General features: G+C 34.3%; 1 protein-coding gene across 1 annotated transcript in view; it reads right to left on the bottom strand.

Annotated features, from left to right (window-relative positions):
• Nucleotides 1-336: 336 nt before the first annotated feature.
• Nucleotides 337-23,701, bottom strand: part of LOC149805055 (uncharacterized) — a 142,060-nt gene continuing 118,695 nt past the window's right edge. The window contains exons 37-44 of the mRNA XM_089946902.1: nucleotides 17,795-17,998; nucleotides 16,510-16,713; nucleotides 14,228-14,998; nucleotides 12,985-13,197; nucleotides 12,090-12,185; nucleotides 8,168-8,499; nucleotides 5,747-5,945; nucleotides 337-1,269 (exon numbers count right to left, since the gene is read on the bottom strand). Coding sequence (XP_089803028.1) covers nucleotides 980-1,269; nucleotides 5,747-5,945; nucleotides 8,168-8,499; nucleotides 12,090-12,185; nucleotides 12,985-13,197; nucleotides 14,228-14,998; nucleotides 16,510-16,713; nucleotides 17,795-17,998 — 2,309 coding nt within the window. The 3' untranslated portion in view covers nucleotides 337-979. The remainder of the gene's footprint in view (nucleotides 1,270-5,746; nucleotides 5,946-8,167; nucleotides 8,500-12,089; nucleotides 12,186-12,984; nucleotides 13,198-14,227; nucleotides 14,999-16,509; nucleotides 16,714-17,794; nucleotides 17,999-23,701) is intronic.

The raw sequence follows: 23,701 nt of genomic DNA, 5'->3' as shown, positions 1-23,701 counted from the left end.
CATAAAAATTATTTTCCAATGCACTTGTCTTCGAAATCAGGATTAAATGGTATTAAAACATGATTTCATGCAGATCCTACCCACAGTGTAATGCAAATGACTAATATCAACAGACAGATTGGTAAGAGGTTGATATATCGATGAAAAGAATGATTTTTAACTGATGAATCCTACTGCACCAATACTTACATAGTTATATAGAATGAGAGGATAAAAGGAATAAAAAACATACGCATGTACATCTGTCTGTCTCTGTCTCTCTCTCTGTCTCTATATATATATATATATTTACACAGACACACACACACACACATATATATAACTGAAACAGACGAATTGGTAGAAAGATACTTTTATTTACAATTTATATATATCATATACATATATGGTCAAGAGAAAATTTAAATTGAATCTGTAGCATACATGAACAATTAAAATACTAAAGCTATACAGTGAATAAAGTTCACAAAACAAAAGATCACCTAAATAGTTTAATCAGAATTAAAGCAAAAATTAAAAAGCATATCTATAAAAATCTTCAGAAAGTAAAATGGAACTCATTAGTGTAATTTCTTTTTATCTGTCACCAATACCCATCTGTTTGGGATTTTCAATTTAGTTGTATTGACATTAATAAGTGCTTTCCAAGTCATTGTTGTTTAATTAATGAGTTAAACAACTTTCTTGAACAATGATTTGAGATAATCATGACTTTTAAGTAAAAAAAATGTCTGCATAATATAAATAATTGCTGATATAATTAATAACAAATTGTGCTTTTATGCTCTAATTGTCATACAGATACAGTGCATGTTCAAAATCCGTTCATTTCAGAATTGCTAAAATCTAATAGGAATACAATATTTGAATTGCTATAAAAAGCTTATTGTGAAAAAGATAACTACATTAACATAATTATAACAAATTAATGATCTCAGCAATAAAAATTTCTTACATCAAACTTGTTTTAGAAATTCAATTAAATTGTGAAAAAGGTATCTGAGTTAATAGTGCCAAACAGCCCATTAACAGCAATGGCTCTCACTGAAGCATACACTCTACGTCCAGATTCTCCAACATCATTTCTAGGTAGAGTAAAAACAATAAAGGTGTTCTTTGTCTCCTGCCATTGAAGGATATCCGCTCTGGATGGGGTGAAGCCAATGCTGACCTCATAATAAAGAGGGTACTTAGATTGAAACAAACCATCCCATGAAATAGTCACAACCTCAGATACTTTGTCCCAGGTCATTCTTAGGTCGTCATTGCCTTCATGAAAAAATAAAGAAAAGATTCATTTGATTTCAAAACTTCCCACCTGCTGAAATGGTTATGACATTTACTATCTTACAGCATCGCTTGTTTCTAGACTGTTTGTTACCAGGAAGTTAATTTAAAACATATTTCATTATTTTAAGCAGAATGTCAGAAGAATCCTGTATGCTTAAAATTCCAATTTTAAAATCAGTATGATTTCTTTGTCAAAATATATTATCCCATGAGTACAGGAAAGCAATTAAACAATATAAATGTTCCTTATTTATATGTGAAAGGTACAATATATGCATCAGACATTTTGTTTAATGTTTAAGTCAATGTAACATCATTTTGAAACACAATCCTTTATATCCTAATAACTTAAGTTTATTCATCAATTTCTAAGTAAATCACTGAATTTAATGGTCAGTAATCATTTTAAAGATTGTTTGCAATAAAAAAATTAATGCATCCCTGGCATCAAACTGCCTTGCCTGCAATAATGACTTGTAACCTGTACAAAATTTGAAATGATAAACATTCCCTTTTTATGAAACTCAAGTCTTTCCAGCCAAAGTATATCATTGTGACCTACTTTTCATGTTTCAGTTAATCATGCTATGTTTCTGTTGCTAGGTTTATATTTCAGTCATTGCTGCATGTAAATGGTGTAATGTGATGAGCGCATGCATCCAATATAGTAAAGGAGGTGGTTATGGAAATCTACATTTGTACACTCCAGTGGCATTCTTAAATAAACACTAAGTCCATGTTTCTGACACCTGCTGTATGTTAAGTGTAAGTACATTCTGCATAGATTTGCAAAATAAAACTGTCTTTTTTTTCCAGGGGTAAATCTTATGAGTTACTGGTATACACCACTGATTAAGTCAGTCTTAAGTTCACATAATTTCGATTTTCCATGTTAATTTTGGGGTTATCTAATTTCTGTTGTTGTTGCTACGAGTTAATGGGTCTAACACCATTTTTAAGCACATGGGGTAAAGTTGGGAAAAACCAAAGAAATATTGAAATATAGGCTTGGGGTCAAGGGGACAGCCTAAGCCCACCTATGTGTCCAGAGCAAAGCCCTGATGGGGGTCTAGGGGGTGAAGCCCCTTTTAAGCTGAAAAATGGGTAATTTTAACACAATAAGTCTGCATGAAAAATTGTAACTGATCAATCCAAAATTCTGATAATTTAATATCATGCACACATCCATTGAATCATTAATACATAAATTTCATGTTGTAAATTTTGAAGAAAAAGGAGTGCTTCCTTTATCAGACAATGAACTAGATAATTACTGCTATTAAAGTCCTAGTACATGTATTTCAGAAATGCTCTAGCACTAGCAGTAAGCATAAAAAATGAAACATGTACCTGCAATAGACAACTCAAAAAATATGATCATACTTCTGTCAAGTAAATTAAATATTAATAAAATTACAGTGCTTGGTGTTTTACTTTTTTACTCATTTGCAAATCTGTTGGGATCAAGCTGGTTCTATTTTCTTTTCTTCTAATTGTCTATGCATCCAGAGTGTATACATTGTATAAAGCTGCTGAAATAGACAATGCATTTTCCTCCATACAGGAGCAGCAGTTGAAAGAAGTAGTTGGTTACACTTTGAAGTTTCAACTCAAAGGAATGTGCTTTTCCATTAGCCATTTATACATTCAATAACTGTATTGAACTAGAGAAAATAAAAACAATAAATGCAGTTATTGTCTGCGAACTGAGCATGGGGAAAATTCCAATCATATTGATCAACAACCACCAGGTGCAACAAATTTTTTTTTTTAAAATTTTTCCATGGGGCTGTGGTGGGAAGAGAAACTGTTCCTGGTAGAATGTTAAACATGGCAGCATAGGTTTATGACTGAGTCCAGTTATTCAGGTTTTCTAGAGGACACTGAATTATGGTGTGAAGTATAAACTTGAAATTCAGCAGAAGACATCCAATGACCCTCGAGTGAATTGAATACAGAACAAAAATTTCCATTTGCTTGCTCAACAGTAAAACATGTTTCAAATTGAGTATCCCTAAGCATTGAATTTGTTTCTGACAACACACTTTCCAACACTTTAAGCCCCTACCCTCCCTCAATGGAATCACACAATTCAGAAGATTGACCTGATGGGACATTCTGAAAATGGAATTTCCATCATATGAGGGAGAACTTTCACCCTGTATACATAGTGGCCAGTACACCTGGTGGAGGAAGAACTTGGATCAATCCTGGGAAGAACCACTGCTACAACTTTGCATAAGTTTATTATACATACCCAAGTAAATATCTCTTTACATTTATTATTATTATTATTATTATTTGTAGTAGTAATCATGTCTATTATCCTGCTTCTCCATTCTCTTGACATATTTACTTTAGTATCTCCATCCATAACTTTACTGGAATACAACTTCCTTTGTACTTTTTATATACGGCAGTGATTTTTTTGCCATGTATAGTTTCTGTCCTTTGTCCCCAGTGTAGATATGTGTGTGTGTGTGTGTGCATATCAGTACTAAAAAAAGCCATATGGCCCATGATCCCTCTTGTACACCTAGTGAGGTGCCTGTCATGTTTGTTGAAAGAAAAAAATCTAATTTACTTGAGGAAACTTTCATCACACTGATGAAATGCAGAAATTTATTTTTAAGATGTTTAAGTACTGCAAGACTCACAAATCATTAATATTTATCTCCACATATGCCTCTTACCGTTATGAAGATTGACTACTTATCATATGTGACCTAAGAAAGGGGAACAAATTTCCTGTGTTACCTATAATTAGTGCTCTCTTGGCTTTAATGTGTGTCGGTGTCTAGAAAAAATGTCTACAAGCACAGTGTGTGAGTATATATATATATATATATATATATATATATATATATATATATATATATATATATATATATATATACATATATATACATATATATACATGTATATATATATTTTAAATTGCTATAAACTAGTGTGCCTTTTTATGTTTATTGTTTATCTTGTCTCTGTTTTGTGTTTGCCTTTGAAAAAGACTCAGTTATAGTTAAATGTACTCAAGCTAGATAGAAACTAGTTTTGCACTGTTAGTTGTAAGTTTATTGCATTTATCTTAATAATCCCTGACATACACGATCAAAAGGATCAATCTTCACAAATCTGACTGGATGACAGAGAAGCTGAACAGAAGTCAAGTTGGAGAACACTTCTCTTCCTCTAGCCACACTTTCAGTGATGTAATCCTAATTGCAATAGCTCACAACTCCAAATGGAGTTCCAAAAGCAGGAAAAAAAAGGGAATCTTACTGAACAAACCACCTTAGAACATTGAAACCATGTAGCTTAAACCAAGAAGTATATAGAAAAAGACACACAAATAAAATCATCCTCTTTTTAAAGCCAGCACATTTTAATCTAAATAATTCTTTCATGTTGTATATTAGTCACACACCTATAATCAATACTAAAACAATTATCAAGGATACAATTTACAGTTATTGACATAGCAAATCCATTTTTAAATTGCTATAAACTAGTGTGCCTTTTTATGTTTATTGTTTATCTTGTCTTTGTTTTGTGTTTGCCTTTGAAAGACTCAGTTATAGTTGAATGTACTCAAGCGAGATAGAAACTAGTTTTACACTGTTAGTTGTAAGTTTATTGCATTTGTCTTAATAATCCCTGATAATCCCTGACACACACGATCCCTTGCTGAATCCATTGAAAGGATAGTTAATTGCCGAATATATATATATATATATATATATATATATATATATATATATATATATATATATATATATATATATATATATATATATATAATGTGTGGTTTTACTCAAGATGCATGTAAACATCACAGTTCTGGGTCAGGCATACTGCAAAAACTGTCTAATGGACCCTGTAATAAAAGCATAACATGATAAACAGTGCAAAATGTAGGTCATGATGACCTTCTTTGGCTGGAAGATTTTACTTTTTCAGGTAAGAAACAGAGTCTAAGATTGCTCACAAAACCAGCCATCAGACAATTTGCTTTAGTCATCAATGTGTGCTTTGCAGATGAAACAAAAATGAAAAGATGCTATAAAGGTACTTGAATTGGTGCAACCCTTTCTTTTCATACAAAATACATACAATCAACATAATTTAACAAAAAAGTGAAGGCAGAGATAATGTACTGTAGGTTTATAATGCAAATAAGGTCTGAAATGACTTCATGATGAGCTAAAATCCCCACAAAATTATATTTTATTTATGACCAAACACTATAAAATTCAAGAGTTTCATTTGCTTTCAATATTCTTTGCATATGAGGTTAAAAAAGGACTGGAGCTAAACCCATCTTTATTGTACTTAATTATTTGATATACTTCAGATGAAAAAGTGAATTTATTTAATTAAGACCTACAGTGGCTGCATATTTTTAAACCTTACAGATGTACTCAGTGACCAGTAAACCTCTCCCTATAATACTCACGTGGCACTGGTTTCAGCGTAAACAGGGTTATATTTGTAGAAATCTTTTCACTGTATGTTTTTGCCTCATTGATGCCTGTTACCACTACTGTGTACACCCCATCCATCAGGTGAAGTCCTTGAAATGTGGCATACATGTAACTGTCGACTCCCCCAAGAATAATTTCAGACAGATGCATATTTGAACTTTCCAGGTCCACCTATATATGATGCACAATTGTGAAATCATTGTAGAAATGGAAGGATTGATAAATTTAATAATAGATAAGGGCAAAATTCATCCACAGATAGTACCTAGCACATGTATCTTGGAACAGCACGGAAACATAATTTAAGCAAAGAAGACATGGATGATTTTTGGCTAATACATGAAGACATGACGTTTGCAATGGATGTTCTAATGCAGATGATTTTTGGATAATACATGAAGACATGACGTTTGCAATGGATGTTCTAATGCAGATGATTTTTGGATAATACATGAAGACATGATGTTTGCAATGGATGTTCTAATGCAGATGATTTTTGGCTAATACATGAAAACATGATTTTTGCAATGGATGTTCTAATGCAGACCTGGATAGATTACAGTTAGAAGCTGGAGAGTTAAAGATTAGACCATAAGTGTCCATGCATGCAATATTTATGAGGAATGCAACTGGCTTCTCAGACAAAGAAATTCCCACAGACTCTTTACATTTTATAAAATTATTTATAATTATTCACCAACTTATTTAAACACACATCTCTTGCTCCTTTGGTGGGAGATATTAAAAAAGCTGATTTATGGAATTGACAAAACTTCTCCAGATTAAATGCTAGACTTTATCAAAAATATCTTTATTAAAATCTTGCATTCTCATAACAATCACCTGAAAGATAATCCCTAATGCATCTGTGGGGTAAAAGCAAAAATTACACATCAATATAGTTTCATTTTTATTTGATAAACAGTGCATAGGTAAAATCTGATACTTAATCTTAACAAAATCTTCACTCCCATCTCTACAAACAGGTTTCTGTTTAGCTCACTCAAACTCAACATTGAATGAAATATTAATTTTTAATATCATAAGTGTTTTTAACCCTTTACCTCATAGAGTGTCTGGCTTTTTAGCCCTCCGATACACATGAAGCAAAGTTACCCAGTGCAGTGTACTATAAATAGAACACCTGTTACCTATTCAACTCCATACACATAGGCCTGCCTATTAAGCAATGTAGTGTATGTTACGTTTAACAGCAATTTTAACCATTTTACATTTTTTGTACACATCTATTATGTATGGAAAATTTTAAGAGTAAAGTCCAATCGTTACAGCTGTGTAATTAATTTTCACATAAGAATTTTTTATGTGCTTTAAAATCTTGAGAGAACTTGTTCACCGTCAAGTCAGTGAAGCCATGTGACCAACCATAGCTGCCATTTCTCATACTCGAAATTTACAAGTTCTTTGTCTGTGTCAACATCTCTAAGTCATCTGAATTTGATATTTTATAAAAACTAATTGCTACCTACATCAATATCAGAGCCTATACCTAAGTTATTGAAGCTTTCATAGTTGTGATTCTAATCGTGAAAAGTACAACCCAGTTACTTTAAATAGCAAATTTTGACCAGAGCATAAATAGTTACCACATGATCTGATGTAATGGTCATTCACAGCAATGAATGAAGTATCTAATAGAGGGTTTTCCCTGAAGGTGGCACAATGAAAACCCGCTAAAAATGGCCAATGTTTACAGCAGGCATCAAAAGGCACTTCCATGTGAATGGAGTAAAGGTGTCAAAGGACACTTCCATGCAAATGGAGTAGAGGTGTCCAAAGGAACTTCCATTCATATGGAGCAGAGGTGTCCAAAGGCGCTAGCATTAAGGCTACAAGGTGTTTAAACTAATACATCTTTCTTAGTTTCTAAATATAAAGGGAATACTTTTTTTTCCGACAGTACAAGTGCTAATTGGTATTTGATATAGATTAAACTCTAATCTTTCAAAAGTTTGGTAACACCACGCTTTAACTGCCTTGATATTTGATGTAGGTGCATTACAGATTGTAATCTTTTAAAAGTTTGGTAACACAATGCTTTACTTGCTTTGCATATATTTCTTCCATTCTGAAACTTATTTTTTATTTTTCAGCACATCCTTTGGAGGGGGGCCATTTACCATTGCTGCGTTGTATTAACTGATATCACTATATATGGGAAAGGGCTTGCTGACTTTTGGGAGAACTCCTTTTTCATAATTTAGCAAATGAAATATGTGTCATTGATAACTAGTACCTTTACTGACATGAGGAATTAAAACCTGATGTGTTAATAATTAAATCACTATATGTTCTAAAGTTTTCTTCCTTTGAATAGCAGTTTGTGATATGATAAATATGATTTACTCAAAGAAAATTACATCGGTACTCACAAGAAAGCTAACAATTCCAGTACCATCTTCAAATCCTGTCCAGCGTAACCTTACAGATGTGGGATCACTGAAAAAGGAATCCTGAACAGGATATTCTGTTTTTGATGCTCCAAGTACTTCAATGTTGACTCCTGGTGCTGGTAAAACAGAGTGTGTAATACGTACTCCATCACTGGTGTGAGTAATTGATAATCCAGCATTATTTTTACATCTGATTGTATTATATACTTTAAGTCCAATGAGATGGTCATCAGTGCTGTCCCTTAATGAGCTGGCTTTTTGAACATCCACATCCGTAAAATCTTGTATGTCAGTACCATATTCATTTGAACCTGAAAATAATCAAAGAAACTCAATCGGCTAATAGTTTTATGACTGTAGATGTAGATATATCTCATGAAGAAAACATAATTTGTTCTGCTTTAGACTCATTTTTGTGCCAGTGTGTTTAGATTTAACATGTTTTAGGTTTTTTTTACTACCATAATGGCTGTAAATCTTGGAACATAAGAAAAAATTTTTTTTTAGTCCTACGTCTTATATGCTTGTAAAAAAATACATTTTCAGGGTCCCAACACTTTGCATCATGCATATTTTCTGATTTCTTCAACATGACATTATATAAACATAAATAAAGACTTCATAATTCATGGGCTGGTTTGAGTTTACCCAGGAGACCAGGCTTATACAGTACAAATCTTGATTAATGTCTCTTAAATCCTTGTTTATTCTGGAAATATTACCAAACTGCATTCTTCCAGATCCCATTTTAGCAAGACATACATAGATGTTTCATTTACACTGATCCACATGCTCATGAGTTACAACTTTTTAGTGATATCAGTAATCCTAAAAATGCATAACAAAACAATACTGAATTGTATGAAAACAGATTTAATGCATGCATTGTAATATATATAGGATACATGAATATATGCATTTGTCTCTCTCTCACTCACTCTCTCCGTTTCTCTCAAACATGCCACTATTCATTATTACAAATATTCTACAATATCAAACTCCTAACTAAAATAACATCAATACTTAATTTAAATATTTAAAAATATTTGGCTCTCCCTGTGGGGGCTATACATGGGCTAGAATCTGAATGTAAAAGACTGATTCCCAATCAGTGTTAGGCTGATCCAAGCATTACAGTATATTCTAGGCTGATCCCAGCTCAAAGTAGAATTGGTGCTAGGCTGATCCCAGCTCAGTATAAAAGACTGATTAACAATCAGTGCTAGGCTGATCCCAGCATTACAGTGTATTCTGGGCTCATCCCAGCTCAAGGATAATTCATGCTAGGCTGATCCCAGCATTAAAGTATAATCTGAGCTGATCCCAGCTTCTGTAGACTGTGCTAGGATGATCCTAGCTCAAGTAAAATCTGTGCTAGGCTGATACCAGCATTCAAGTGTATTCTGGACTGATCCCAGCTTAAGTAGACTTTGTGCTAGGCTGATCCCAGCATGATAATATTTTCTATGCTGATCCCATCTTAACTAAATCTCTGCTAGGCTGATCCCCGCATAAGAGTATATTCTGGGTTGATCCCAGATTCATGGAATAGAACTAGGCTGATCCCAGCATGAAGACATTATTTTTATATTTTGCCTATAAAACTGTAAAAGAAATGTATTTAATAGGCATGACCTTTACATTATTAGTATAGCTTATGAGTATCCGATTGGGGAAAATGATCCTATCCCATGATAGCCCCATGTGCATGAACAACGTAAAGACACAAACCATAATGATTCATTAATGGGCCAGCACGAATACATAAGAAAAGTTTGATGCTGAGGCTCTAAGTCCATTGTCTGTACCTTTGAAAAGCCACAGAAGTGAAACTCTACATTCATTGTCGGTACCTTTGAAAAACCACAGAAGTGAAACTCTACATTCATTGTCTGTACCTTTAAAAAACCGGAAGTGACTTATCACACGGTACTTTATATGTTACATAAGATTATCTAATTTGGTTGGCTCTTTGAATTCCACTGCCAGTGCCAACCAATAGGAATAGTTCTGCTCGTGCCCCCCCCAAAAGCTCCATGAAGACAGCAAGTAAGAGGCTAATAACAGTCTCTTGCATAATTCCTTGTCTGCCTCTCAATTTCAAGGTACATGAACAACACCCCCTATCTAAGTGTTAGCCACTGACTATATATAAAGCCTTATAATTTGACATTACATCTTACCACATCACCAGTTCCTCCCTTAATGGTCATTTTCAGACAAACCCAATCACAACACTGGCAATGTGTACCTAAAATAACTCAAGATCATCAAGTTGTGCACAAAATAAAATTTAATAAATTATCATAAAAATTTAGGTAATCTTTATGAAAGGTACATACGTTTAATTGTACAAGCCATGTAACCAGCATCTATTCACATAACTGTTATATATTCTTACAGTGGCGTCACTAGGGTTGGTGTCACCCAGTGTAGTAATTGATGGTGTCACCCCCATGGACCTCCTTCCTGCATAAAAATTCAAAAATGTTATGGTGTCACCCCCTCTGATGGTGTCACCTGGTGTGGTCTGCACTCCCCGCATAATTGTTATATATTCTTACAGTGGTGTCACTAGGGTTGGCGTCACCCAGTGTAGTAACTGATGGTGTCACCCCCATGGACCTCCTTCCTGCACAAAAATTCAAACATTTTATGGTGTCACCCCCTCTGATGGTGTCACCTGGTGTGGTCTGCACTCCCCGCATGACACCACTGTATTCTTAATATAGATTCACTCAGATTATCATCGAACCATTTCAATTTTGTGTTTTGGCTGAACAAAATCGTTATTTTCCACACATTGGAAAACTGGTTGTTTGGCATCTCCTTTGTTTATAACTGAAGGATTTGTCTTCTGTTTTCTGACAGCAATCCAGGCCAGCTAATTGTTAAAACCCTCAAACTTGCTTGGGTTAAGAGGGAATTTTGACTGGCAGCTATGCCAGTACCTTCATGTGTAACTGCACTTTGCTCCATAATATTAGCAAGATTACCATATCTGCATAAAATGGGGTGTAAGGTCACTTGCATAAAAGCAAACTACAACTCAGATTTTAATGTATTACAATAATTTTTGAAGCATTGTGCAGTGGTGCCTATGATTTGAATCAAAGGGATGTACTTCATTCAGCAGGATTCAGCGCAAGCTCCAACCTTCAGTGTACATGCAGTGGTGCCATTATGTAAATATGCTCACTAGCCTAAATGTGAGCGCTGAATTAACCACTATTGTTGTTCATTGTCATGCTGTTATAATTTCAAGGCAAAATAAAAACATACCAACTGGTCCAATGAAACTAAATTCTAATGCAATAATGCTGATAGAAACATTAGTTAACTTGAGTCTAAAGGGAGAAGTACTGTTATGGCAGCCAGGGAACATTCAATTCCCATCATCGTCTGATCAAGTTATACTCAAATCTAAATTAGGCAGAAACAAGAAGAAAACAGGCAATTAAATAAATTTATTGTCTTTTAAAACAAACTATTTTATTATCTTATAACATTTCCATGTAATAAAAATACATGTCAATCCCGAGAGAGGTATACATGTAATTATTGCTAAGGTAAGTTTGCCTAAATAAATGCATTTAGAACTTACTGTGTGCATCGTGTGATGTTGTCTCAGACTTGTGGGTGGACTTATCCATGAGTCACGCACTTTTTAATGTTAATGCCTATTCAGTTTGTGGGATTGGCTTATACACGAACAAGCTATACGCAAGTATATATGGTATGAAAAAAATCCAAGAAAAGGTATAAGAAATATCAGCAAATGAAAACTTTAATGAAATATGTAAACTAATTGTGCCTCCACAGCTGGAAAAGTTAATGACATGTTCAGCTTTTAAATAGGGTGGGCTCTACATAGTTTAAGAGTATTTGAAACAATACAAACCAACTGCCCATTGACATGATTGTATATTTGATTCTGGATCAGACACAACCCAATTAGCCTGAATAATGGTTGATGTTTGGTAATCCACATCTGAATCTGAAATTATAAGTGATTAAGAATTAAATCATAAATTTATACATTTTCAGTTGTCCCCACCCCATCCTGTACAGCAAGTTATTGCTCATGGTCAAATCATACAATCTCTGCCAATACCAAAGCAAACAAAATGTGAAGAAATTTTCTTGCAAGGTATAAAATAGTTGACTGCTAAAATGGTGATAAAAATAGATAAATAAAAATGAGACAGAAGAAAAATAATTACTTGGATATTGCAGCATACAACTGGCAGAAAACTGTCACATATGTTTGTTTGTTTGTTTGTTTTTGTAGGGTTTAGCACCATTTTTCAGCACAAGATAGGTTATACATGGCAGCCAGTATAAATGTTGTAGGAAGAATCCATGAAAACATAGGAAAGAACCACCGACCCACAAGAAGCTACTGGCAAGCTTTCTCACGTACCCACATTGGCCGCATCTTAGACTTGAACCCACGCAGACAGAGGTGAGATGGCAGTGATCCTTAATGGTGAGTGCTTTAGACCACTCGGCCACTTGAGGCCCCCATCTATGCTTTTCATTACTATTTTTCCAATTGTTAAAGCATGAATATTCATAATCCAAACTTGTACAAACTATTTCTAATGATCTTGTTTTAATTTCTATTTCCCCTTTATCAAGAAACATATTAATTTTATAGTCCCCATCATAACAGATACTGCATTCCTCTGATGCATTTCATTTAGTAATATTTCTTTAACATATACATCCCAATGTCATGATGGAAAAAAAATCTGAGCAGAAAATTATTTTGTTCATGAAACTATTTTCACTACCTTTCCCATCATTTACTTCATGCAACACAGGTGGAGTGAGGTCTATAATAATGGGATCCGAGTAGGAAACAGTCCTCAGCCCAGCGGCATTTGTGGCCACGACAGTGATATGAACCTTGGAGTTATGTGTCAGGTGTAGAGAACTGGTAAATGCAAAGGTCTCTGTGCCAACACTCTGGAAATCCTGTAGCTGGGTGCCTCCCTCAGTGTTTCCTGCAACCAGCAAGCTTATGTATATAAAAATAGTACTGCTAATGAACTGGGACAATACAAACATTCAATGATAACTGACAAACTACTAAACTGTATTCAAACTTTAGCATGGTAGTTCAGTGTCAATTAAATTACATTTTTTTTAGAACCAAAACCAAAAGCAAAAACAACAACACTTGTTTTATATTAGACCTCAATAAAATTTATGTCAAGAACTCAAAGATCATCAAAGACCTGTCATAAACAAACAAGAACCACCTTTTGTCTTCCTTTATATATTATCACCAAGGTAGTTACTTGTAAGCATAAATGTCCTTGCCAAATAATGCACAATTGGGACTAGCTGACAATATGCAGACTTTATGGATGATTATGTGGAACCCATGACAGTTAATAGACTTGCCACGAGATGCTTCAGTAAGTTGTGTTTGAGAATACTCACCTGACCAAATTAATATTAGGAAATAAACTTTGCTATCTCTTGAATCTCACCTCCAACCAAAACTTTATAGATGTCTTTCTTTTTGCAAATGCAACCTATCCACAAAATTTGTTAAACTACTGCTGATGGAGAAATTTAGTTATTGTGCAAAAACCGTTTTTTCTTCTTCTGGTCACTGTAACCATAATGATACATCCCTTTAACCCTAAAACTGAAAGAATATTTTCTTAACCAAAGTGAAGCTATCCACTAAGTGTGGTAACTGTAGATGGATGCAAATTATGCTGAAATGAAATATATGACAGATTGATGGACATCATGACATTATACAATGTCCTACGGAATGTCTGTTTGAATAGATAGATAGAGACTCAATTATGCTGTAATTTCATTTAAATGGGATAGAAATGTAACACATATAATATAATAAAAAATTTTTGTAGGTCTACTTACCAATAGCCCACATTTAATCAATGTAATCAATGATAGGACTCTCTTTCACTTGTTTGAATAGACAGATTTCATTTAAATGGGACAGAAATGTAAAATACGTAATATAACAAAAGCATTTTTTTGGGGTCTACTTACCAACAGCCCATATATAATCAATGATAGGACTCTCAGGATCATAGAAATCCCACTCTGCATGGATAGATGACCAGTCATAAAGAAATACTGTGTGAGCTGTCACATGACCTTGTGGACCTAAATCACCATCTTTTGCTAGACTTACTGCCTGCATATGTAAATCATCCAAAGCAAAACCAGCACTCCCAGCGTAACTTCCTATCTCAAGAAAACTCTTCTCCTGATGTCTGGTAAAATAGAATGTATGTTTATGCCATGAAAACATGTCATTCATTCTGCCAGAACTGGACGTTTGTGGCCCGCTGTACAGAAGAAATACACGATAATCATTTCCGAATTTTATGTAGCCTTCATTACTGATAATATCAGTACCCTCAAAAGGCAAATGGCTAGTGTAAAATATAAACCTGTAGCTTGTGCCGACTGAGGTGTTGACAATCTCTTGCAATATGGACCCTTTTAAGATGACAAATGAGTCTCCATCACTGGCCAAGGAATCATTTGATGAGATAATGTAAGCACAGCTGCTCGGGTTATAGAACCAATTCTGAATAATGTTACCACTACATGTCTTGTGAGTTTCAACATCTCTTAGTGCCGTAGAATCATCAAAACTTTCAAAAGATGGGTTTAAAACAAGATTTTCTTCAAAAGCCAGTTTCTGTTTTCTGACAGGAGGAGTTGCATCTATGACAACACCATTAGATTCCACTATATCTGATGTATGTCCTGCCACATCTGTAGCTATGACCTTATGAACTAGATTGGTTCCTGAATAACACAAATAGTACAATAAACTTGTGTGAAATTACAGTTTACATTTATTAAAATGCTAAGAGATGTCCACAGAAAAAAACTAAAAGCTGTATATGGGGTTTTGAATTGACGATCATTAAGAAAACACAGTACAATAGCTTAAATGTGGTGTTCTGTCTCAACCTGAAAATTAAGTGTGGAGTCCTAGAACACCAAATTCAAGATCTATTACTAATTGTATTAGTTATTATTAAACCTACCCATTTTATTTGGTTAAGATTTTATCTACATACATGCATCTCTTTGCTGATGATACAACTGTCTGATACATCCAAACCTCATGAATTGGAAATCTTTCTACATGCAACCCTAATTCAACTGGAACAATGACATGGTACTTAATAGTTATGAAATTAAGATAAGTTTTGTCTCTAAAGAAGAAAAAATCTTGATATTGATGAAATAAGTCTAAATTGGAAGGATATAAACTTCAAAATGGTCTGCCATGACTGAAAATTTGCTATTTTTGTAAATAATAATTTATCATGGACAAAATGTATCAAATATATACTGATAAGTGAAAAAAAATTAATGCATGTGTAGGGCATCTAAATAAGATAAGCTCTTATTTCTCTGAAATGCATTGAAACTATTATACAATTATTGCATACACATTATTTAAACTACTGCAATAAAATATGGGGTAGTCACATGAAAAGAAGCTGTCACGTCTTTAAGAAAAATCTCACAAGCTAATATCAGAACAGTCAGAAAACCTGGTCGACCATTTAAAATTGTACCTTCTAAAGACTGAATTAATTTGGGAAAGCTAAAGTTATTGTAAAACATATTAAAAGATATAAGTGTTCTCTGAACTATTTGCAGCAAATTTTTTCCAATACAGACATTCTGGTAAAACTTTCCACCTGGAATCCAGGACAACCAAACAACAAATCCCCAGACCAAATAAATAGTTGCTCCCCAAAAGTTTCCAATACTTTTAAACATTCCTGATGTATAGCAGAAATCAATAAATCTAGTAGCTTCAGAGAGGCAGTATAGATATATATGATTATGTGCATATATTTATATATATATTTGTGGTTAATGATGTGCATTTGAGTGTGAAAGATATGGATCCCAAGACAATATTTGTATTCCTGAAATCTCCAAAGCATTTTTAAAAAAGCTACCTATTGATCTCTAAGCAAGCAAACCACCTACACCGGAAAAGTAAAAAATTCATAATGGCATAAACACAGGGCTCTTTTGTGTACGTGGAATTGGAGTCTGTGCTTATGGGAATCTGAGCTAGTATTTGTGATTTTGTTTCAATAGCCCTGTGCCTATGTCTGAAAAAAAATTCTTTGATCACTGACTATACAATGTGTCTTTGATCTTTATTTCCATTTTAGGGATAAGTTGTTAATCTTGTATTAGTTCACTAATATGTTCAAATTATTTGTTACTTTTTAATCTGATGCATTACAAGGCTTTTGATGCAATAAAGTAAAACAACAGTCTACCTGTCTGAAGGACTTTTGTGGTCATCCTCTCTACTTTTGTGTTGAGATGAACATCTTGCAATGGTATTACATCACATCCAGTCAGGTTATCCTTGCTTGTCACACACCAGGAGTACCTCATCACCCCAGATTCCAAATCTTCAAATCCATGCCATGTGGCGGCCAACAAAGTTGATGAATTTTGGTATTCTGCATCACCAGGTCCTGCATATTTTAAGGTGTTATAATCTGTTTGTTTCTATATTTTTACATGAAAGTATTGTTGAAAAAAAAACAAAAGTCACTTGTCTGAACCATATATACTAAACAGCCAGTTTTCAAAGTCCCTTAACTCAAACTATGGATGAAATTAATCACCAATATGAAACTGTCAGTCTTCAAGGGTTATTTTTCTCATTTCCATGTGGATAGTGATAATAGCAGATTTTACTGTACGTTTTCTGCCAAAACTTGTCAATATAAACATAGGAAAAATGTGATGACATTAAATATCATCCCTCCAAACATGTAAAAATATTATCTTAAATCAAACATTTGGGTTAAAAATGCACGGTTTAATTTAGAGACATCTAAGTTCTAATGCATATTTAAATGAAAATTTCAGTGTTTGAAAAATGGACTAGGACCCTATATATTTTTTGTGAAAGTTTCATTACTAAGTTTAAGCTTCAATATATAATAAAACAAAAGGATTCTGATGCAGGCCATTTCTGGAATTTCTAGTATGATAAACTCTTTGGTATACCATTAACATGCTGTTCTAGCTAAATTTCTTAGACATAACTGTCATTTCAGTGGCTTGAATTCCTTGACATCAGATGTATGCATTATAAAATGACAGCATTTCTCTCTGCATTCCTATACATCTTTTAGGTAATACCAGTAGCAGACATCATTGAAATAGTAAAAATGCTGAAGCAAATGTCCTTCAAATATTATAAATGCACTTTTGTACATGTTCCCTATATTAGGTTTTCTAGTTTGTGTTAAAAAAACATGCAAAATGTAATTTTTTTGTATCAAGTGTGATATTTATTCATTATTTTTTTAGCATACCAACAAACAGCATCAGAAACAAAACATTTCCTTTACGGCAAAATAAATTCTATGACATTTATAAAATGATCTTCACTAATACTGGAATACTGTCTGATAAAAAAGACAGGCAGACATATTTGATGATAAACTGAGATATATAATGTCTTGAGTCATTAGCTAATGGAGCAGTATTTTCTAAAGTATTCATGGGTTGTAAAATCAGATATCTATCAATAACTCTACTCACCACTGCCATCTAATATGATCCCAACAATGGGAGGCTTTGTATCAAGACGAAATCCATCAGAGGCTATGGTTGTATGTAGTCCAGCATAGTTATATGCTAGAACATTGGTATAGTAAGTTACATCTGGTTCAAACTCGTATTCACTTAGATCATATCTGGTGATATTAGGATCAATGGAAGCATCAACTACATGAACATCATGGCCTGAAATTATGAGAAAATGAGATGCAGATGTAGTCATTATGTATCATCGGCATAATTTTAGTTCTTTCTTCAGCATCTTTGAAAAAGAACGATTTGTATTAAGTATTAGTCCTATGACATACCTGTCAACTCTCACACTGGGAGAAAAAGCTCCTGATTTTTGGGGCCATTCCATGCCTTTCTCCTGGTTTTATAATATCTCCCAATTTTTGCACAGAACTCCCAATTATTACATTATGTCCATCAATTTTCAATTCTCCACAAAAAATCCCACATAAACAGATATATCTTATCACAAGAATCTGACGTTTTTTATCAATAAAGAATGACAAAATCTCTGGCAATATGAAATCACCTTATCTCTCAATTATACCTTTCCCTAGAAAACTTGCACAAAATGGGGTCTACAAACATAGACCATACTATAAGCAAGGGCGTGAGTTACCATGGGACCTCCAAAAATTAAAAAAAAATCCTCTAAGACATCAAGAAAACTGTGAGGGGTGAGGTTGGGTTAGGGAACAGGGCTGTTTAATAACTGAATCTTCATTGTTGCGTGATGGGTTGTTATGCCGCCACTGTAGTAGGTGTATTATGGCTGGGGTGGGGTGCTCCCAATATACTATTTAAATTATTATAGAAGTCCCACCCAAGCTTGATTTTGGTTGGAAGTTAAATTAGTGAAATATAGATGTAAAGCTCTGAGCCCCCAGTCAGCAATGCCGACGGTTAAATGACTGAATATACAAAAAGGTGAAATTCAATGAATAGCAATTTAATGACAATTCAATAGTAAAATTATTAAATTTCCCATGCACTCTCCTTCTGCTTAACCCTGTGATAGCCTATTTGCATCATTAATGATTTGTAATGTGAGACAGCTTTCCACCTGACCTTGTATTCTACTCATTTGTATATTATTCTCTCCTATTCCTTTTCCTATTACTCCCGGCTTTCTCCAAATTCCTTCTCCTCAACTTCTCTATACTCCTTCTCCTTTTCCACTTTCTCCTCCTTGACTCCTTTTCCTCTACCTCATCAACTCTCTTCACCAACTAGACTTGTCAACTTTGACTGCACTGCTAGTCTCACTTCTGTCTCTCTCTTAGATACTCAGGACTCACTGAACCAGAAATTCTGTCCCCCAAAAAGCTTCCTTTATGAAGCTTTGTCTTTCCTTAGAATCTTGTGCCAAATTACAAGTGACTGTCTTGGAGTAACTCTATATTGCTCATCAGTCTTCCCAGGCAAAACTAAGTTTTTGCTTGCTAGTTAGAAGTTATAATTTGGATCGAAATTGTTACCACACCTTCTATCAAATAACAATTCCAGTTGGATGTCATTGTGACCCGATCCAATCAAACTTAGCTAACAATGCCCTTCTCGTTGTCTGTCCACATAGTGATGGATTCAGAACACACCCCGTTCACTTGCGGTTCCTCTGATATAGGACAAATCTGTAACACCTAGGTGAGAAGTTGCACTATCTAATGCCTGTGCCAATTCAAGATGATGGATCATGGTAACCTTGCATAAGAGATTAACTCTAGCCTACAGGATCATTCAGACATCAAAACATGGCTTGTAATAATACTTAGTTTATACATGACTTACGAACTGGGGCAGAGCAAATGTGACACTCATTCTGCAATCATGTTGATAATAATTGTTAATAACTCACTTTTTCTAATGAAGTTGTTCTTTATTCTGTATAAATATCATTTTTTTCCAAAATGTCCAACATGTAAAAGATCGTTCCTGCTGGTTTCAACAAATGTCACATGTATGTGAAAACATCTGTGTATTACGTCACTGTATTTTGTTTTCTTGATTAGTCTGCTTCCTGGAGTGGCATTTAATAGTTTTGTGCCAAGTCAGAAGTCAAAGTAGCAAGGAACAGACAAACTGTTAAGACACCACCAAACAAGATTCCTTTTTTTCTCTCAAAAACTAGTGACATTTATTTTGTGAGACAATCATCTACGTCAAAACTCAATTTTTGTATTGTTCAAGTGGTACAATATTAATGTCGTGATTTCATTGGAAGTAATAATGAAACTTGTTATCATCCTTGAGGATATCTCTAAATGCCAGTTCAGGAATTCTCTAAAACTTGCTTGCCCAAAATAGTCTGTGAAACCAAGCTCTTTATTTTATGAAATATTCATTTCACTTGGTTGCCTCACTATCTTTGATCACAGTTATGAATGAGTCAGTTAATTTAAGGTAGTTTAATTATGTTACATACACATTATAACAGTGAGTTCACCTGACATGATCAAGGCAGCTAGATTTTAAGTATGTAGGATTTACATGCCTTTTAACTTTTCTTTTATTCCAATTCTTTTATTTGATTCATAAGACATAATTAATGTGATAACACAAAGCAGGTAAGCTTTTAATTTAGTGCAACAATACCACAGATACTTCCACAAGTCAGTTATCAAAACACGGTGGGCACTTAAATAGGTTCTCAGAGAAATGCTTGTGGATATAGCTGTTTGTTAGGTTGACACATTTTATGTTTAAATACACATTGTCTTTATGATGATTACACTTAAGAGGAATTAAAAGATAGAATTAAAACACAAATTTCACTTAATAAAAATGATTTAATTGGCATTTATGTATTAATATACTGCCTACACTAGGTGTAAGTCTCATTTTCACTGATCGAAATTTTCTTGGAATATCTTTAATTACAATGTAATAAGAATGTCGTCTGGAAAGAAAATATAACCAATTGTATAACTTATTAAAAGTTGTTCATTTCAAAATGTTGATTAAAATTTACAGGTCTTGACTACTGTTTTTTGACCATAAAAATGAGTGAGTGATATATCAACATTTCAGTTACCAATTTTGATCACGATTTTCATCAAGTTCAAGAAATAGGGATAAAGTTGGGGGGTATTTTCTAGTTTTAAAAAAATCGGATCCATGCCTGACCTGGCATTATAAGTGGGTTCACAGTTTATCAGGGTGCGAGTTATCGAGGGAGTGGTGTAACATAATTTAAGGTACAGATAACATGATTTCATTGTTGTCAGAGAATTCATTGTACTTTTTTGATAAAACATGAAACTCCTGTGATGTTATGCAATCCACAGAAGCCATGTTCTCTTTCATCACCCTCGAATACTGCTATGATGAAATAATTGTCTTACTATGAAAGTTTAATAATTATTCAAAACGATTTCAGAATTTTTTAAACCCTAACAAAATACTAAAATAAGAAAATAAACCACAACAATAACATTGCCAGTTTCTATCCCAAGAATGATCACTGTGAATGCTGTAGCATCTCCATTCCCACCAGAGAAACTTACATGAGTGAATACATAGCATTACAGTACTGTTTATACAAACATTAATTACCATCATTAAACTAAAAGAAGGAATGAAAAAGCAGCTTATGTGCCCTAAAAAAATAATTCAGAATAAATGCAATATTAAATGCCTTTTGAGTTGAGAATAAGCAAATAAGGTGGGATATAAAATATGGGAAAATTAGTTGCAACAGGTAGCTTGAGACTGCATATTTACAACAAAATCAAGCATCGTTTATTTGCTAATCAATTGCTAGTGCTTACATACACACACAGTAGAACATGGTTTCTTTGAAGTATGTCAGAGGGGCAGTCCCTTGTCACATGATAATTGCAATGATATAGATTAACTGCTGATTTGTCATACATGCTTTCTTGCTTGTTTACTTAAGACAAACCTTTAGCCATTGCGCAGTTGGCCACAGCTGACCAGAATATGTAAAGAGGGCATGTCCTTAGGGAAAATAAGGAGCACCAAAGGGAGAAAAGGTGCATTCTTTGAGAATTTCATGTGTATTGGACCCAGAAGGTCAGTCATTACTTAGTGAAAAATAGGCTTAAAAATTGTCACAAAAGGAATCCTAATTTTATGTCCCAATCTCCCTATTTTTTATTCAATCTCCCTACTGGCTTTACAAAAGCTGACAGGTATGCTATGAGAATGTCTTGATTGTAAAGTCTCTTTCATGCACAACAATAAATACCAAAATTGTACAAGGAAAGATGTAAAATACATCCATATCAAGAAAATATTGGATAAATAATTATATGTATTCATTCTATCTCTCACTTTCTGTCAAATAAGCCACTATTCATTATTACCAATTAACATCAAAATCATAACTAAAATAACATAGATACTTAATTAAAATATTAAAAAATATTTGACTCTCTCTGTGGGGGCTTCTCATGGGCTAGAACTGAATGTAGAAGACTATGAATTCCAATCAGTGCTAGGCTGATTCCAGCATAACACTGTATTCTGGGCTGATCCCAGCTCAAGTAGAATTGGTGCCAGGATGATCCCAGCTAAAGTAAAATCTGTGATAAACTGATACCTGCATTCGAGTGTATTCTGGGCTGATCCCAGTTTAAGGTATGCTATGCTGATCCCAGTATAATAGTGTATTCTGGTGGGCTGCTCCCATCTTCAAGTAAATCTATGCTTGGCTGAAACCAGCATTATAGTGTGCTCAGTGGTCTGATCCCACCTCAAGTATAATTGGTCTAGGCTGATCTCAGCATTAAAGTCTATTCTGGGCTGATCCCAGCTTCCACAGACTGTGCTAAGCTGATCCCAGCCTTCAAGTGTATTCTTGGCTGATCCCAGCTTAAGTAGACTATGTACTAGGCTGATCCCAGCATACTAGTGTATTCTGGGCTGATCTTATCTCAGGGGTGTACATCCTTTTTCTTCCAAGGGCCAGAAGGCATTTTCTGTGATCACTCAAGATCCACAAACATGATGCTACATGTTCTATACAACTTCAACTTGGTAAACAAAATTAACATTGCTGTAATAAACTACTGCTTGACATGAAGGTATTATATAATTTTATTGTTAGTAACCCAGTGGATTTCTACTAACTTTAATATAATTTCTGTTCACAGGCCGGATTTCTGTGTTGTTTTAATTTGCCCTGTGAGGGCCAGACAGAACACCTTCATGGGCTGCACCCAGCCCGATCTGGCCTGCGGGTTGTGCACCCCTGTCCTATCTTAACAAAATCTATGCTAGGCTGATCCCTGCATAAGAGTGAAGTCTGGGTTGATTCCAGATTAGTGGAATTGAGCTAATATGCTGATCCAAGCATGAAGAAAGTAATTTTATTTTTGTCTATTTAAACTGTAAAAGAAATGTATTAAATAAGCATCCCCTTTACTTTATTAATATAGCATGTAAGTATCTGATTGGGGGGAAAATGCCACACCCTAGCCCATGGCAGCCTCATGAGACAGTACTGAAATCAAAAGCATGAACAATCTAATGGCACAAACCACTATGTAGGCATCAATGGGTGGTGACTGGGGTGGGTGGGTGGGCCAGCACAAATCCATAAGAATAATTTGATGACAAGACTCTAAATTCATTGTCTGTACCTTTGAAAAGCCAGAATTGAGAGTCAGACAGGGAATTATGCAAGAGTCTATTATTAAGCCTATTTACTTGCTGCAATCTTGGGGCTTGTTGGAGGATCACATGGGGAAGGGGCATGATCAGACTTTTCCTGTTGGTTGGCATTGACATCTGAATTCAAAGAGCCAAGCAAAGTAGATAATCTTATGTAATATAACATGATCATGAAGAGTACCAATTCAAGTGCATGTACAATACCCCTATACAAGTGTAGGCCAATGATTAAGCTTTGTAATT

Source organism: Sinohyriopsis cumingii, chromosome 2 (genome assembly GCF_028554795.1).
Source record: "Sinohyriopsis cumingii isolate HCF-2022 chromosome 2, ASM2855479v2, whole genome shotgun sequence".
Taxonomy (NCBI): domain Eukaryota; kingdom Metazoa; phylum Mollusca; class Bivalvia; order Unionida; family Unionidae; genus Sinohyriopsis; species Sinohyriopsis cumingii.
The sequence above is the reverse complement of the archived record's forward strand: the minus strand, read 5'-3'. Positions and strand labels throughout refer to the sequence as shown.